Genomic DNA, 14,767 nt, shown 5'->3' on the forward strand with positions numbered 1-14,767 from the left:
GGAAAGTGATCAGGAACAGCGAGCATGGATTCACCAAGGGAAGGTCATGCCTGACTAATCTAATCGCCTTTTATGATGAGATTACTGGTTCTGTGGATGACGGGAAAGCAGTGGATGTATTGTTTCTTGACTTTAGCAAAGCTTTTGACATGGTTTCCCACAGTATTCTTGTCAGCAAGTTAAGGAAGTATGGGCTGGATGAATGCACTATAAGGTGGGTAGAAAGCTGGCTAGATTGTCGGGTTCAACGGGTAGTGATCAATGGCTCCATGTCTAGTTGGCAGCCGGTGTCAAGTGGAGTGCCCCAAGGGTCAGTCCTGGGGCCGGTTTTGTTCAATATCTTCATAAATGATCTGGAGGATGGCATGGATTGCACTCTCAGCAAATTTGCGGATGATACTAAACTGGGAGGAGTGGTAGATACGCTGGAGGGGAGGGATAGGATACAGAAGGACCTAGACAAATTGGAGGATTGGGCCAAAAGAAATCTGATGAGGTTCAATAAGGATAAGTGCAGGGTCCTGCACTTAGGACGGAAGAACCCAATGCACCGCTACAGACTAGGGACCGAATGGCTAGGCAGCAGTTCTGCGGAAAAGGACCTAGGGGTGACAGTGGACGAGAAGCTGGATATGAGTCAGCAGTGTGCCCTTGTTGCCAAGAAGGCCAATGGCATTTTGGGATGTATAAGCAGGGGCATAGCGAGCAGATCGAGGGACGTGATCGTTCCCCTCTATTCGACATTGGTGAGGCCTCATCTGGAGTACTGTGTCCAGTTTTGGGCCCCACACTACAAGAAGAATGTGGATAAACTGGAGAGAGTCCAGCGAAGGGCAACAAAAATGATTAGCAAAAAGAAAAGGAGTACTTGTGGCACCTTAGAGACTAACCAATTTATTTGAGCATGAGCTTTCGTGAGCTACAGCTCACTTCATCGGATGCATGCCATGGAAACTGCAGCAGACTTAATTTATACACAGAGAATATGAAAAAATACCTCCTCCCACCCCACTGTCCTGCTGGTAATAGCTTATCTAAAGTGATCATCAGGTGGGCCATTTCCAGCACAAATCCAGGTTTTCTCACCCTCCACCCCCCCACGCAAATTCACTCTCCTGCTGGTGATAGCCCATCCAAAGTGACAACTCTTTACACAATGTGCATGATAATAAAGTTGGGCCATTTCCTGCACAAATCCAGGTTCTCTCACCCCCTCACCCCCCTCCCAAAAACCACACACACAAACTCACTCTCCTGCTGGCAATAGCTCATCCAAACTGACCACTCTCCAAGTTTAAATCCAAGTTAAACCAGAACATCTGGGGGGGGGGGTAGGAAAAAACAAGAGGAAATAGGCTACCTTGCATAATGACTTAGCCACTCCCAGTCTCTATTTAAGCCTAAATTAATAGTATCCAATTTGCAAATGAATTCCAATTCAGCAGTTTCTCGCTGGAATCTGGATTTGAAGTTTTTTTGTTTTAAGATAGCGACCTTCATGTCTGTGATTGCGTGACCAGAGAGATTGAAGTGTTCTCCGACTGGTTTATGAATGTTATAATTCTTGACATCTGATTTGTGTCCATTTATTCTTTTACGTAGAGACTGTCCAGTTTGACCAATGTACATGGCAGAGGGGCATTGCTGGCACATGATGGCATATATCACATTGGTGGATGTGCAGGTGAACGAGCCTCTGATAGTGTGGCTGATGTTATTAGGCCCTGTGATGGTGTCCCCTGAATAGATATGTGGGCACAATTGGCAACGGGCTTTGTTGCAAGGATAAGTTCCTGGGTTAGTGGTTCTGTTGTGTGGTATGTGGTTGTTGGTGAGTATTTGCTTCAGGTTGCGGGGCTGTCTGTAGGCAAGGACTGGCCTGTCTCCCAAGATTTGTGAGAGTGTTGGGTCATCCTTTAGGATAGGTTGTAGATCCTTAATAATGCGTTGGAGGGGTTTTAGTTGGGGGCTGAAGGTGACGGCTAGTGGCGTTCTGTTATTTTCTTTGTTAGGCCTGTCCTGTAGTAGGTAACTTCTGGGAACTCTTCTGGCTCTATCAATCTGTTTCTTTACTTCTGCAGGTGGGTATTGTAGTTGTAAGAAAGCTTGACAGAGATCTTGTAGGTGTTTGTCTCTGTCTGAGGGGTTGGAGCAAATGCGGTTGTATCGCAGAGCTTGGCTGTAGACGATGGATCGTGTGGTGTGGTCAGGGTGAAAGCTGGAGGCATGCAGGTAGGAATAGCGGTCAGTAGGTTTCCGGTATAGGGTGGTGTTTATGTGACCATTGTTTATTAGCACTGTAGTGTCCAGGAAGTGGATCTCTTGTGTGGACTGGACCAGGCTGAGGTTGGTGGTGGGATGGAAATTGTTGAAATCATGGTGGAATTCCTACACCAACATTCCACACAAAGATGGACTACAAGCCGTCAGGAACACTATCCCCGATAATGTCATGGCTAACCTGGTGGCTGAACTTTGTGACTTTGTCCTCACCCATAACTATTTCACATTTGGGGACAATGTATACCTTCAGATCAGCGGCACTGCTATGGGTACCCGCATGGCCCCACAGTATGCCAACATTTTTATGGCTGATTTAGAACAACGCTTCCTCAGCTCTCGTCCCCTAAAGCCCCTACTCTACTTGCGCTATATTGATGACATCTTCATCATCTGGACCCATGGAAAAGAAGCCCTTGAGGAATTCCACCATGATTTCAACAATTTCCATCCCACCACCAACCTCAGCCTGGTCCAGTCCTCCAGAGCTCTGCAGTGATTATACACCCTTACCCCACCACCTAGATACTTAAGAACTGCCTAGGGGAAACTGAGGCACCCCCACAATATTCAAAGGAAACATTAAGAACAGTCCCACTTCATCACACCTTCCCCATGCTGAGCCCTGCTTCGTCCCTGCTCCCCACTGGCAGCCCTGGGCAGAACCAGCCTGGCTGGGCCAGCGAGTGGGACTCCATCACCCTCCAGGTTCTGCTCCATAGGGAGTCCAATGTGCCCAGCCCGGGGGCGACTCCTCTAGCAGGTACCGCAGGGGCTCGTGCTCATGGTGTGACGGGTTAAGTCAGAGAGACACCCTTTGGACTGCCACCTGACATGCTGAGATTACCTCTGAGCCGTTTTCCACTGCCACCTTGAGACTTCAGAACCCTGCCTTGTTGAGCCAGACACACTAGTCCGCTGCAAACACAGACCCAGGTCTGGTCCACACACCAAAACCTGCTCAGCAGGTCACCTATCTCCAGCACCCAGACACCCAGCGCCCAATGGGATCCAAACCACAATTAAACCCATTTTACTCTCTATAAAGCTTATACAGGGTAAACTCATAAATTATCCGCCCTCTATAACACTGATAGAGAGATATGCACAGCTGTTTGCTTCCCCAGGTATTAATCACTTACTCTGGGTTAATTAATAAACAAAAGTGATATTATTAGGTATTAAAAGTAGGATTTAAGTCGTTTCAAGTAATAACAGTAAGATTACCAAGCAAAATAAAACAAAACATGCAAGTCTAATCCTAATGCATTAAAAGAAACTGAATACAGGTAAATCTCCCCCTTAGAGATGTTCCAAGAAGCTTCTTTCCCAGACTACAGAGTAACAGCCGTGTTAGTCTGTATTCGCAAAAAGAAAAGGAGTACTTGTGGCACCTTAGAGACTAACCAATTTATTTGAGCATAAGCTTTCGTGAGCTAGCTAGCTCACGAAAGCTTATGCTCAAATAAATTGGTTAGTCTCTAAGGTGCCACAAGTACTCCTTTTCTTTTTCCCAGACTAGACTCCTTCCTAGTCTGGGCCCAATCCTTTCCCCTGGTACAGCCCTTGTTAGTTTTAGCTCAGGTGGTAACTAGGCGATTCCTCATGTCTGGGAGCCCCCTTTGTTCTGTTCCACTCCCTTTTATAGCTTTGGCCAAAGGCGGGACTCCCTTGTCTCTCTCTGGGTTCCCACCCCTCCTTCTAAATGGAAAAGCACCAGGCTTAAGATAGATTCCAGTATCAGGTGACATGATCACATGTCCCTGTGAGACCTCCTTCTTCATTACCCACAGGCTGGCCCCCATGTCCACAAGAAGGCTTGCAGGTAAATAAACCATCTACAGCCAATTGTCCGAGTCAATGGGGGCCATCAAGATTCTAAACCACCATTAATTGACTTCAGAGTTAACGTCATATTTCGAGTTTTAGATACAAGAATGATACATGCATATAAATAGGATGACCACACTCAGTAGATCATAAGTTTTGTAATGATACCTTCCAAGAGACCTTTTGCTTAAAGAATATTCCAGTTACATTATAGTTACACTCATAAGCATATTTCCATAAACATATGGAGTGCAGTGTCACAGATGGCACTGGGGGTTCAATCCTGGGGAGCTGCTGTCAGGTTGGCAGCTGTTTTGGGGGGGATTCTCTGAGGCAGGTGTATTTGAGGGCAGGGGGGTTTGTGCTGGCATCTCAGTCCCCTGAGGGGAAGCGGCTCGTCCCCCGGGGAGATTCTCTTCCCTGCATGGCCGGATCCAGACTCCTTGGGGCACAGAGAGACGGCGGGTTAGAGGGGCCCGTGTCACCATGGGCCCAAGTCCTGGGGAAAGCAAGGGGCTCAGAAGGGGGGGATCACCTCACCTAGGGCACCTCCCTCGGGCGGCTGTAATAGGCCTCAGCCAGGATCAGCCCCATGACGAGCAGGACCATGGCGCTCAGGGCCAGGCGGGCGATGTTGGCGTAGGTGAAATCCTGGTGTCCCGGGGGGGCTGCTGCAGAGGGAAGGGGAGAGTCACTTGGCAGCTCAGATGGGGAGATCAGCAGCTAGCTCTGCCCCAGGAGTGGAGCCCCCAACACTTCATCCAGCAGGTCCAGCCCAGCCCCCCTCTGGGGGTCTCCCAGGTGCTGCGGCTCTGAGCTCTCCCCAGAGCCGGACCCCTCAGGTGAGGCCATGTCCTGCTGCCCCAGGGGGCTGAGCCTCAGCTTCCCCGATGAAGGGGGCTCCCGGGTGGACAAACTGCCCCCAAGACACCCAGCACCCCAGGACCACGCCAGGGGATGGGGACAATCAGAGCCCCCCACAGCAGGGAACCACCCCAGCTCCCTGTCCCCATAGGACCCCTCTGTCCACCCCCACAGGTACCTCTGCCCTGGTCTGTCTGCTGTGCAGTGAGCCCATCCCTGGGGTATCTTTGCTACTGCCAAACACAGCCAGGCAGAGCGTGTGGAGGGAGGCTGGAACATCACCCGCTGCCCCCCACAGTCGGGTGGTGCCCAGGGTCCTGGGGACCAGGGCGCAGCCAGAGGCAGCAGAACATCTATTGGGGGAGGGTCAGGGGGTCCCCTGAGACCCCAGTGTGGGGAGGGGCAGCAAGAACCAAGGAAATTCTCGGTAATGCTCACTCCTATTGCCAGGGGGATGTTATGTGGCCCAATAATGGGGGGTTATTGCCCCAGGACTCTGGGCCCAATTTCACAGCCCAGTCCCCCACATCCTGTCCCTCCCCTGGGATCCCCCAGCAAATTCCTGGCTGCGACCTGCAGAGCAGGAGGCATAGGGGGAGCTGTGGGTCTGGGGTTGCCCCTCCCCCTGATGTCTCAGCTCCACCCACCCCTGGGCACCACGATCAGTTTCCACAGTAATTGCCCCCCACCCCGGACCCAGGACCCAACCTCCTCTATGGGTTCCAAGAATAGGAGCAACACGGGGGAACTTCCCCCTGGGAAAAGCCCCCTTCTCTGCAGCTCCCCCTGGGGGAAGGGATCCCCCCTCCCTCTGCCCCGAACCGCCAGTGGCTGCTGCTCACCCCCAGCTGGGGAACCCCCAAGTGACTCCATCCCGGCTGCACGCCTGGATGTCCCCTCTGCTGGGCCCAGGGCTCAGGGCAGACCCTGGTTCTGAGCGTCCCATCAGTGCGAAGACCGGAGGGATCTGGCCGGGTGTGGGGCTGGGAGCGGGGACGTGGAGCCGGGCCCCTCACCTGCTACCACCAGCTGCACGGGGTGGCTGGGCTGCGAGGAGACGAAGGGCTCTGACCAGGGCCGGTAGCTGCAGCTGTAGCTCCCTCCGTGCTGCCGGCCCACGGTGGGGATGCGGAACTCGGCCCCGTCCCCAGCAGGGTCCATGTGTCGCGGCGGGTTCAGGTCTCCAGCCTTGTGCAGGAAGAACCTCACGTCCCGGGGCTGCCCCTGACACTGAATGGTGACGTTTGCCCCTGGGGCGGTGACCCCAGTGGGGCTCAGAGAGATGGAGGGTCGGGGCAAGCTGGGATCTGCGCACAGGAGACAGGCTGTGAGAACAAGACCAGGACACCCACCCAGCCCCGGCCTCCCTGGCAGGCCCCAGCCACAGGCAGATCCAGGGCCCCGGCAGAGATTCTCTCCCAGATCCCAGAGTCCCCCCACCCAGAATCCCGGCCCTGCAAGCTGGGCTCCCGGCCCCACAGACACCGAGCCACGGCTCCCTACTGCTTGGGATCCTCCTATGCCCGTTTGTGGCCCCTGCCTCGTTCACTGCATCTGGCCTGCCCTGGACACACAGCGATTCACGGGCTTGTCTCCAGGGCCCAGCACGACAGGGCCTGAGCCCCACACAGAAAGGGAGTCACCCTGCCAGCCCCCCGGGGAGGCAGGGAAGCGTCATTATCCCCATTCAACAGAAGGGGAAACTGAGGCACAGTCAGATTCACTTTCCTTCGTGAGCTCCCAGGGGCAGAGACTGTTTCTTCATTCTGTGTTTATGCAGCGCCTGGCACAAAGGGGCCCTGAACATGGCGGGGCCCTACATGCTCCCCCAACACAAGGGATCCAGCACTATTGAGGCCAGCATTTGCAGAGGTCTCCACTAACTGTGGGCATCTCGGTTTCTGGCGCTTGGCCTGAGGTCCCCCAAGATTGAGGCCCTTTTGAAGAACACTTTTGAAAATCATGACATGCTCCCATCACAAAGAGTCTGTGACCGCACCAGGAGCTGGGCCAGATCTCCTGGGTCCCAGCCCAGTACTGTGTCCACCAAGCCACCACTTCCCCTGCAGCCCCTGCCTCATTCAGCTCCAGCCGGGGCACTGCCTGGGGCGGGGCCTGGAGAACAGAGCGGAGGGGATCAGGGGATTAAATAGCGACTCACGGTTCCTACGCACAAGGGAAAGCGTTAAAGTCACCTCCCTGCCCCGAGTCTCTACGATCTGCTGCTCCACGGGGGAGGGATAGCTCATAAGCCTGCTAAACCCAAGGTTACGAGTTCAATCCTTGAGGGGGCCATTTTGGAATCTGGGGCAAAAATTGGGGATTTGGTCCTGCTTTGAGCAGGGGGTTGGACTAGATACCTCCTGAGGTCCCTTCCAACCCTGATATTCTATGATTCTATGACAGGCATCCCGTCAGGGCTCAGGGCAGAGCCTGGCTCTGAGCGACCCATTAGCACCGAGCCGCTGTGAGGGTCTGGCTGGGGCTGGGAATGGGGATGCCGAGCCGGGCCCCTCACCTGTCACCACCAGCTCCACGGGGTCGCTGGAGGACGATGCGGCGGACGGCTTTGATCTGTTCTGATAGGAGCAATTATAGCTCCCGCCGTCCTCCCGGCTCACGTTCCTGATGGGAAACACAGCCTCCAACCCGTCCGGATCCACAGCTGGGAAATGGCGTCCCTCTTTATTCAGCACGAACCGCATGCCCTGGTGCTGCCCCCGACACCAGACGGCCACGGCTCCCCCCAGGGAGACCCCCCCGCTGGGGCTCAGGGAGATGTTGGGTTTGGGGTAGCTGGGCTCTGTAGGGGGAAGCAGACAGGCCATGAGACACAGGCCCCGTCACTCAGTCCTGGGACCTGTCCTCACCACGCAGCCTCAGTGGGGGGTCAGACCTGGCACCCCTGGGGACGGGCTCCTGGATGCCTTTCCACAGGGGCCCAGTTTCCTCTGAGCCCCGGGCTAACAACATAAGACACGGAGCAACCCCAGCCCCTGGGGGCCAGAGCTCTGCTCCCTACCAGGAGACAGGCCAGGCCAGTCTCCAGGGTCCGTTCACTCCCTGGCTTCTCTGCTGGGAGGGCTGGGATCCAGGTTCTCTCCCCAGCTATGGGAAGGGAGTGGGGTGACAGCAGGAGGGATGGGGTCCAGGACTCCGGGGTTCTGTGCACTGCACCACCCCTGACTTGTAGGGGACTGTACAAGTCTCTACTCCACACTGAGGTTTATAACCTTCAGCTCCACCCGTCACCCCCTAACTCATATGTCGGCTGGGAAAGGCCCCCCCCCGTCCTCTGCAGCTCCCTGGCCGGGCGTCCTCTCTGCTAGGCCCAGGGCTTTAAGCAGAAAGAACTTCATGCCCGGGTACCGACCCTCACAGCGGATGGTGATGCTTCCCCCAAGCCTCACCACCGTGCTGGGCCAGACGGTGGGCGTGAGAAATTCTCGCCCTGCTTTCAACAAGAGACAGGAGTTAAACAAAGGAGACACCCCACCCCTGCCTCCCTCCCGCCCCAGTTCAGTTCATCTGTCACTCAGCCTCTCTGGGAGTCTGTCCCCTACCAGGGATGGCACTGCCTGCCCATGGGGCTTGGGGACAGGGGATTCACCCACACGTAGCTCAGGACCCGGCTGCATGAGAGATCACCTGTCACCCCGGCCCCACCTAAGGCCACCCAGGGAGCCTGACCAGTGGGCCCCCTGCAGCTCTGCCCCCCGCCCCAGGGTTGGAAATAGAGTCTGTGACCGGCGGGAGTCACACAAGACCCACCTTTCCGCAGGCCTTGGGAACGGGGGGCTGTGAGTGCAGGGGAGGGAGCTCTTGGGGGTGGATCTGGGGGGTTCTCCCCACGGCTGCACTGACCGTGAAAGTGTCGGTTTCCCCTGCAGGAACAGAACCAGCGTCTGTCGGGGCGGGGGAAGGGGCTGAAACACCAACACAGCGATCACCCCCCCTCTCTCTTCAACCAATGGTGGATCAGTCAGTGGGCCTATGGGGCCTGTGTGTCTAGGGGCCCTGGCCAAGGGGGGCCCCCTGGAGCCAGGGGCGGCTCTACCAATTTTGCCAACCCAAGCAGTCGCTGCCGAATTGCCGCCAAGCCCGGAAGAGCGGTGGAGCTGCCGCCCTCACTCCCCACTGGGCCCCTGGCCGGGGTGTGGGGACAGAGCTTCTCCGGTCTTGGGGCCGCAGCTGGGGGGTGTCACGGAGTCCCCAGGCCATGCTCTGGAACTGCTCCCTACGAAGCCAGGCAGGACTCTGGGGAAGTCTCCTCTCTGGGAGCAGCCTGTCTGCAGGACACACAGCTCCCCCGGCTCCACCTTCCTGGGTCTGACCTCAGAGCATTCAGCCTCCTCTGCCCCTCTGTGCTCATCCCCCAGAGAGTCCGCCCAGGTGGGGTCCTCTGGGCTTTGTCCCTTTCGGGGCCAGGAGGGCACCGGATTCCTTTATTCTCCAACCCTTTAACTCTCACCTTGCAGGGAGGAAGGGCCAGGCCCTCAGGTGCCAGGAAACAGGGTGTCAGCCATTCTCTGTGTCCAGACCCCTGCACACACCTGCCCTCTAGGGCTCTGCAAAGATCATACACCCTTATCCCACCACCTAGATACTTAAGAACTGCATAGGGGAAACTGAGGCGCCCCCACACTATTCAGAGGAAACATTAAGAACAGTCCCACTTCGTCACATCTCTTCCCCCTTCGAGACTGAACTGAGTGGGGTCACTTTAGCCGGTGATTTGGGGAACTTCGAAACCACCAACGTTCCCATGGATGCCCCAGCACCTCTCCCCTTCTTTGGTGGGAGTTACACCAGGCCCTTCCAGTTTCACATCCTCCCTTAGGTCGGGGGTGGTCGATAGCACTCGCAGGCCGCATGTGGAAAGGTTTATGTGGCCCGTGCCCTTTGGCCACCCCAAAACCCCAGGGGGTCACACTGGGATTGGGTCTTCTCCCAGCGCTCCAGTCTGGAGGGCTGCAATTTGGGCTCGCTTGGTTAAGAGCCCCCATCTTGACCTGGGCCACATACTGTTTACTTACAGAACTAGCATGGAAACATTCCTCTCTCAACACCCTTGTGTGACGAAGTGGGACTGTTCTTAATGTCTCCTCTGAATAGTGTGGGGGTGCCTCAGTTTCCCCTAGGCAGTTCTTAAGTATCTAGGGGGTGGGATAAGGGTGTATGATCTTTGCAAAGCCCTAGAGGGCACGGTTGTGCAGGGGTCTGGACATGCCGACACCTTGTTTCCTGGCAACTGATGGCCTGGGCCCTTCCCCTCTGCAAGGTGAGAGCTAAAGGGTGGGAGAACAAAGGAATCAGGTGACCTCCTGGCCTGGGAAAGGGACAAAGCCCAGAGGGGGAGGAGGGGCTCGAGGGAGTTTCAGTTTGGGGCTGGCTGGAGACATGGAGTGAAGGGCAGACGTGGTTGGACCCATCTGAGGGATCCAGTTCTCTGCACCTACAAGCTCTGTGCTAGACCATGTTCCTGTCGTCTAATAAACCTTCTGTTTTACTGGCTGGCTGAGAGTCCCGTCTGACTGCGGAGTTGGGGGGCAGGACCCTCTGGCTTCCCCAGGAGCCCTGCCTGAGCAGACTCGCTCTGGGAAGCGCACGGAGGGGCAGAGGATGCTGAATGATCCAAGTTCAGACCCAGGAAGGTGGAAGCCGTGTGAACTGTGTGTCCTGCAGACAGGCTGCTCACAGAGAGGAGACTTCCCCAGAGTCCTCCCTGGCTTCATGGGGAGCAGATCCAGAGCATCGCCCAGGGACTCAGTGACACCTTGTCTCCCCAACAAGCTGGCCAAACACAGCCACTTCGTTAGAGGACTGTTTAACTTTCTTAACAGCTTTCACTCCATCTGAGACCTTCTTAAACCTCTCCACGCTGGATCTTTCAACAGGAAAGTCAGTGGATCCATTCACAACAGAAAATTTCTGGCTGTTAAGAACCGAAACTTTCTTGATTCAATCACTTTCACACCCTTCAGTTGCAGTAAGCTGCTTGCAAAGACTCCATGAGGATTCCTTTTCGAGGGGCTTTTCTATGCAACAATTCACCCCTCAAAGAAATTCTGCACTTACCCTCTTCACCTAGGGCTTGCTCTAGAGGAACACTTTCCCGAGCAACAACAGACTTTTCCGGGTCTCACTTACATCCCCTTTCAGGCAAACTGACAGACTTCCTAGATAAAAGGTCAGAAGCATTCTCTTTCCCTTTGCCACACACAAGTTCAGGAATCTTTTCCTTCTTGCAACACGTTTCCACACCCTCAGTAGGTAACACAATCAAATCACCTTCATGCTCTCCTTGTGCCCCGGCTAGGATCTCACCCTGATTAGACAGAGTTGCTCCACCCTTTCCCAACAACACACTAGCAACAGGCAAAATACAAGCACCAGAATTGTCTGGTCTCTGGGATTTTACATAGACACTAACTGGATGCGACCTAGTTACAGGGCCATTCTCCCGAGCAGACACAGACTTAGGACCCTTCCCTTCCTGGGCTTTAGCTGAATCCAGAACCAACTCTGAGACAACTGCAGGACCCTCGACCATCACAGGCTGAAAGGCCCCTTCTGTCTGCTCCACAGACAAAGAAGAGCCGGACACACTTCCTCCTTCACCAGACACACAGCTTGGGATTTCATTCCCCTGGTCCCCGCACACAGGGCTGGTCACAGACAACTGCTTGGAGATCAGGGTAGCTCCCTCCATAGGCAAGTCAATACCCCTGACAGACACAGGCACGTTTCCTTCACTGTCCCAATTCTCCACACAGACATATAGGTTGGGGTCAGGAGTGGGAGCCTGTCCACCTCCCCACCCATCTGGCTGACGGAGTCGATGGCCTTGGGACCCAGCAAGGGAGCTAGACACCGTGGCTTTTCCGCAGGGTCCCCCTGGTTCAAATCTCAAACCTGCTCAAAGGCAGTGAGGTGGCATCCACATCCCCCCCTCCTTAACCAGGGGCAGCAATTTAGTCTCGAGGTTCCCTGCGGAACTGGCCCCCCGGGGTCTATCCCCACTCACCCCTGGGGGGTCCCCTAGGCCTCTCCGCTCCCCCACCGCCAGTTCATGCTGCTGCTGCTTCTGCAGCTCTTTCTCGGGCTCTCGCTGTCTCTCACAGTCCTCTTGCTCTCTCGGACTCAGCTCCAATCCCGTCCGTCTCCGATCCCCGGGTGGGGAACCCGATCGTGAAGACCCTCGTCTGGTCGGGGACAGGAGTCTTGGGGATGCCTGGCTCCCACTCCAGCTGCTCCCAGATCCTGCTATAGCCCCATTTGGGGTCAGGAATCTGCTCCTTAGAGCGGTCATCCTCCTCCAGCTGCACGATGAACTGTGCTTTGGTGAACTTTCCTATGCTCAACCCTCTCTTTCTGCACAGGGTTACAATGTCCTTCTTAAGAAGACGGTGACAGACCATCACTCCGTTCTTCTCAAGTTGTTGTAGACTCACAGGCCTGGGTGCTCTCAGCTCCCCACAGTTTCCAGGGAGAACCCTCGTGTGCCAGCCCTTCTCGAGGTCACCACCTCTTTGCCAGGGTCGAGCTACAGACTCCTCCGCCCCTGGGACCGTTCGCTGCAGTCCCCCGGGGGACCCTGTTACTGCAAAAGTCCTTCTCTCTCCCAGGGCCAAGCCACAGGCTCCTCCGCCCCTGAGACTGCTCACCTGCTCACCGCAGTCCCCAGGGGGACCCCATTACTGCACAGTCCTTCTCGCTGGTCACACACTCCCAGGGGTTAACCGCCCCCCGAAACCGCTCCTCTCTGAGCCTTCAGCACGCTTGGTCCTCGTCAATCCCCCTTTGTTTTACTGTTCCCCCATCACTTACTGCAGTAAGCGCCGTCCACGGGGTGCAGTACATCCCACCGCTGCCACCAGTTGTCACGGAGTCCCTGGGCGATGCTCTGGAACTGCTCCCCTTGAAGCGAGTAAGGACTCTGGGGCAGTCGCCTTTCTGTGGGCAGCCTGTCTGCAGGACACACAGCTCACCTGGCTTCCACCTTCCTGGGTCTGACCTCGGAGCATTCAGCATCCTCTGCCCCTCCGTGCGCTTCCCACAGTGAGTCCGCTCAGGCGGGGTCCTGGGGAAGCCAGAGGGTCCTGCCCCCCAACTCCGCAGTCAGACGTGACTCTTAGCCGGCCAGTAAAACAGAGGTTTATTAGACGACAGGAACATGGTCTAACACAGAGCTTGTAGGTGCAGAGAACAGGACCCCTCAGATGGGTCCATTTTGGGAGGCAAGTGAGCCAGACAACGTCTGCACTTCACTCCATGTCCCAGCCAGCCCCAAACTGAAACTCTCTCCAGCCCCTCCTCCTCTGGGCTTTGTCCCTTTCCGGGGCCAGGAGGTCACCTGATCCCTTTGTTCTCCAACCCTTTAGCTCTCACCTTGCAGGGGGGAAGGGCCAGGCCATCAGTTGCCAGGAAACAGGGTGTCAGCCATCCTCTGTGTCCAGACCCCTGCACACACCTGTCCTCTAGGGCTCTGCAGTGATCATACACCCTTATCCCACCACCTAGAGACTTAAGACCTGCATAGGGGAAACTGAGGCACTCCCACACTATTCAGAGGAAACATTAAGAACAGTCCTGCTTTGTCACAGGGGGGACAGAAAGTAGGAAATGGACTGCGGGGCTGCAGTGGGGGGATGGTATGGGGCGGGACAATGGGTGGAATAGGGGCAGGGACCGGGGGAAAGGGTAGAGAGGGGTGGGGCCATAGGCAGGGCTGCAGGCTGAGGAGGCGGGACAGGAGAGGGATGGCAGGAGGAAGGGGTGGTGAGGGATCCCCCTTGCTCTGGTCCAGGGCCCCAAGAAACCTTAATCCATCTCGGCCCGTGACTCAGCATCAATCGATTGTTACTGTCAGTCCCGGGGAGGGGGGTTTGTGGCTGGGGACAGTGCCGGCTGGGCAGCCCCTGGGCCCTGACTCCTCTGTGCGTCCCCAGTGCGGGGGCAGCCGGGGGAGCATCCCCTGGGAAAGGCCCCTGCTGTGCAGCTGCCCCTGGGGACAGGGATCCCCCCTCCCTTGGCACCAAATCTCCAGGAGCTGCTGCTCCCCCCTGGCTGGGGAACCCCCCAGTGACACTGTCCCCGCTCCCTGTCCAGGCGAATCCCAGGGCTCTGGGCAGAGCCTGGCTCTGAGCATCCCATCTGGGTGCCGACCTTCTGAGGGTCCGGCTGGGAGCGGGGACGTGGAGCCGGGCCCCTCACCTGCTACCACCAGCTGCACGGGGTGGCTGGGCTGCGAGGAGACGAAGGGCTCTGACCGGGGCCGGTAGCTGCAGCCGTAGCTCCCTCCGTGCTGCCGGCCCACGGTGGGGATGCGGAACTCGGCCCCGTCCCCAGCAGGGTCCATGTGTCGCGGCGGGTTCAGGTCTCCAGCCTTGTGCAGGAAGAACCTCACGTCCCGGCTCTGCCCCCGACACCGGATGGTGACGTCTGCCCCTGGGGCGGTGACCCCAGTGGGGCTCAGAGAGATGGAGGGTCTGGGCAGGCTGGGATCTGCGCACAGGAGACAGGCTGTGAGAGCCAGACCCGGGCACCCACCCAGCCCCAGCCTCCCTGGCAGGGCCCAACCACGGGCAGATCCAGGGCCCTGGGCAGAGATTCTCTCCCAGATCCCAGAGTCCCCCCACCCAGAATCCCGGCCCTGCAAGCTGGGCTCCCGGGAAGACACCGAGCCACGGCTCCCTACTGCTTGGGATCCTCCTGTGCCCGTTTGTGGCCCCTGCCTCGTTCATCTGGCCTGCCCTGGACACACAGTGACTCATGGGCTTGTCTCCGGGGC

The 14,767-nt window shown here is 56.6% G+C and overlaps 1 protein-coding gene across 1 annotated transcript in view; it reads right to left on the bottom strand.

Annotated features, from left to right (window-relative positions):
* The window catches only part of LOC140902279 (immunoglobulin superfamily member 1-like), a 68,086-nt gene that overhangs the window by 37,035 nt on the left and 16,284 nt on the right, over positions 1-14,767 (bottom strand). Inside the window, 3 exon segments of the mRNA XM_073322202.1 lie at positions 5,991-6,281; positions 7,493-7,777; positions 14,191-14,481. Coding sequence (XP_073178303.1) covers positions 5,991-6,281; positions 7,493-7,777; positions 14,191-14,481 — 867 coding nt within the window.

The sequence above is a fragment of the Lepidochelys kempii genome, chromosome 23 (genome assembly GCF_965140265.1).
Source record: "Lepidochelys kempii isolate rLepKem1 chromosome 23, rLepKem1.hap2, whole genome shotgun sequence".
In the NCBI taxonomy this organism is placed as follows: Eukaryota; Metazoa; Chordata; order Testudines; family Cheloniidae; genus Lepidochelys; species Lepidochelys kempii.